The 3,434-nt window shown below is 41.7% G+C and overlaps 2 protein-coding genes across 9 annotated transcripts in view; one reads left to right on the plus strand and one right to left on the minus strand.

Annotated features, from left to right (window-relative positions):
* Positions 1-3,434, minus strand: part of LOC117173009 (probable multidrug resistance-associated protein lethal(2)03659) — a 75,119-nt gene that overhangs the window by 65,181 nt on the left and 6,504 nt on the right. The gene's annotated exons all lie outside the window — the stretch shown is intronic.
* LOC117178804 lies at positions 1,151-2,157 on the plus strand. Its single transcript, XM_033370292.1, has 3 exons — positions 1,151-1,327; positions 1,378-1,679; positions 1,926-2,157. Exons 1-3 carry the CDS (start codon positions 1,151-1,153, stop codon positions 2,155-2,157), a joined length of 711 nt encoding a protein of 236 aa, XP_033226183.1.

The following is a 3,434-nucleotide window of genomic DNA, read 5'->3' on the forward strand; positions in this document are numbered from 1 at the left end:
AGAGGTTGTGTAGTGAGAGGCAAGGGGACTCACAAAAATCAAGCACCCCATAAAGTGAGAGGCGAGGGGACTCACTAAAATTAAGCACCCCGAATCATCTTGTAGATAAAAGGAGTCTAAAATCGCACTGTCACTTCCACGTGGTAGACTCTGGAAACTATAACTTGATAGGATGTAGGCTGACGACAGGCGTTAATCACTAATCCGTTAGTACTTTATTTACTCAAACACTTTATACGTGAGAAGTTGGTTGAATCATGTATTTGTTTTAAAAAATTGCAAGAGCAATAACCAATTATTGTCGGATAATAAATTATAATGGTGAGGAATCATTTATCTTCAGAAAAATACTGTTCCGCGGTATGCTGCCGCATAACGCCCGAGTGCGAGCGCGAGGACTCCCTCTACAACCGGCTCTGTAACTCAATGAATTTCAATTTTTGTCCATTTTCTTATTAGACATTTTTCATAGTAAAAAAGTAAGCTTTCTTTTGAGACTATTTAAAAAAAATCGCAGATGCCTAAATTGCGAAAAAAGTTAAATAAACAATTGATTTATTGAAAAAGTTGTTTAAATAATTTTTTTTGTTATAAATAATAAAATAGGATGAAAGCATGTAAAAAGCACTTTCCAAAACCCTCATAAAAATTTTAAATCGCGTAATTAGAAAGGAAGTTACATGCGTTTGAAACTACCCCTGCAGGCATTGGGGTTGAAAATTCAACCCCCCCTCACTTGGGGAGGGTTCGTAAACCTGGTCTATAAGTTTGTGGATTAACTACTGTTGGGTACGCGAACATATTCCCAGAATTTAGAGACAATCGAAAAACATGACTTTTTGAGTTGGGGCAGTTGAGGAATAATGCCCCCTAGGTGGACTGTCGTACTTTATGCACTCGAGAACAACTTTCGAGTACCGCCGTACCTCTTCCGCATAGTGAAGACCTATCTACAAGGTAGAGTTTTGCTGTACGAAACAGAGGGTGGGATTCACAAAAAAGAGATAACCGCAGGGGCAGCACAGGGGTCCATACTAGGGCCAGATTTGTGGAACATCTCTTACGATCTCATCCTTGGTATTAAATTCCCGAGGGTACATCTCTGGTAGAATACGCAGGCGACGTCGCTGCTATGATTGCGGCCCGAAATATGGAGGTAGCCAAGTGGAAACCTAATCAGGTGATGATTCGCGTCAGTGGATGGATGGCGGAACACGGTCCGAGTCTGACTATCCAGAAGACTGAGGTCGTCGTACTGACGGCCAAAAGAGTAGACACCATCATTCCGCTGCAGATGGGAAATCAGGAGACCGTGACAAAGAGAGCTGTAAACATCTTGGCTTACCCATTGACACGAAGCTAAAATTCTGGGATCAGATGAAGAAAGCGACCGAAAAGGCTGCCAACGTAACCACAGCTCTAAGTAGATCCATGGCTAATGTTGGAGGTCCAAAACCAAGCAAGCGTCGCCTATTAATGTCGGTGACAACATCAATTCTGTTGTACGGTGCCGAAATCTGGGCAGACGCATTCAGAATAGAAAAGTATAGTAAGCGGATGGCAGATGTGCAAAAGCTGAAAGCGCTTAGAGTGGCTTGCTCTTCCCGCACGGTTTCGGAGCCAACTATACTTGTGGTAGCTAGAGTAATACCAATCGATCTTCAAACCAGGAAGCGCAAGTACATCTGCTAGAAGAAAGCAGAAATAGGCAAACTAGAAGGAAAGAGGCAAGCCAGAGCTTACACAATGGAGCAATGGAGTACGAGATGGAGAGAATACCGTAGGGGCAGATGGTGAGCCAAACTCATAAACCGACTGGATAAGTGGGCGGAGAGAGGACATAGCGAAACTATTTACTTACACAGTTTCTAACGGGCCCCGGGCTATTTCCAAGCCTACCTTCACAAAAGAGGGAAAACCAACAGTGCACAGTGTGACTACGGAGATGCGGAAAAAGACGATGCTTACCATACGTTCTTCGTATGCAAGAGATGGACCGCTCACAGACAAATCCTAGAGCAACAGATCAGTAATATAACGCCAGAAAACATCTTTAAAAGAATGCTCACTAGTGCCGAAAACTGGGACAGGGTAGCTGTACATGGTGAGACTATGCTACGGCATAAGAAGCAAGAACAGAGTCTCAATCCACCATGAGCTCCTCCATCAGGTCCTTCAATCAGCCTTGCTCAATCAACATATCTAAGGCCAAAGAGACCGTAGCGAGACACTGTCGTGCTGTTGAGGACGATGCGTACATCTTGGTCGGGGCATGGAGCTGATTGAATTCAGAAGAAGAAAACTAGCAAGAGATCCGGGAATAAAGGTAAGGCGAACAGAGATGCAGCCCAAGCAGTCACACTCAATCAAGATGTCGAAGCTCGAACAGCTCGATGTGCAGAACATCCGCACTACTGAGGACAATGCGTACATCTTGATTGGGAAACGCAGCTGACCAAGAAGAAGACCAGCAGAAAGCCTTAGCAGGTATGAAAATGGCACCCCATGAAGTAATGCGAAAGCACTTCCAGGTAGAATCATGCCAAGGAGAAAGGGTGGTGTTTTTTATTGGGTCGTTGATAGCGTCATTATAATGATCAAATTAAGCTCCTACTTAATATTTATATATATGAAGATCGCTGTAGTGAAGCTGTCAATATCCCCACACAACCGAGAAATGCGGACTCTTCTCGGTGTGTTGTTAGAACGTTTTTCACCAGCACTCGTAAAGAAAAAAAACTACAAGGACAGCGATAAATAGAACGACAATGAAAATGAGCAGACAGTCAGGCACAGACATAAAAACTATTTTTTCTGACTTAGGAGGCCTCGCGACGTCGACATTTCGAATCCGCGAAAGTCATTTTTCACATAAAACCAATACCTTCTCATTAAGATGAGAATCTAAAATTATCATTTCGAGACTATAACATATGAGTTACAAACAAAATGATCTCACTGTTTTTCTGTATATAGCTTGCGGAAAAATTCTTAAACCCATTTTTTCAAAAATGACTGAAAAGTGCATCTTATGATTTTAGCTCAGTTTTTATGTAAAGCGAGTTTAAAAGATAAAAAACGCTTAAACCTTTTTCGTTAAAGCGTTAGTATAGGGATCCGTTTCTTTGTCACGCACCGTAGCTTTAAAGGAGAATGTTATAAGTTATAAGTATGAATTATAACAACATTACACAGGTTATGAGGATGTTACTTCTTCTAACATGCAATTTTTAAACAGCGTTAAAGTTTTTACCAACGTCAAACAGTTTTACTAATTAAAACATTCATTTATAGCTTTGAAAGTGTTCGAATTTTCGAAACTTTCAGGAACCATACAGTCTGTCAAGTTAAAGCGTTGGTGGCTTTACTCGCAGTCGGTAAGGTGTATCGACATGATTTTGGTGTCAAAATATTAAGAAGAGCTCCCTCTTTCA

The sequence above is a fragment of the Belonocnema kinseyi genome, chromosome 1 (genome assembly GCF_010883055.1).
Source record: "Belonocnema kinseyi isolate 2016_QV_RU_SX_M_011 chromosome 1, B_treatae_v1, whole genome shotgun sequence".
Classification (NCBI taxonomy): Eukaryota; Metazoa; Arthropoda; class Insecta; order Hymenoptera; family Cynipidae; genus Belonocnema; species Belonocnema kinseyi.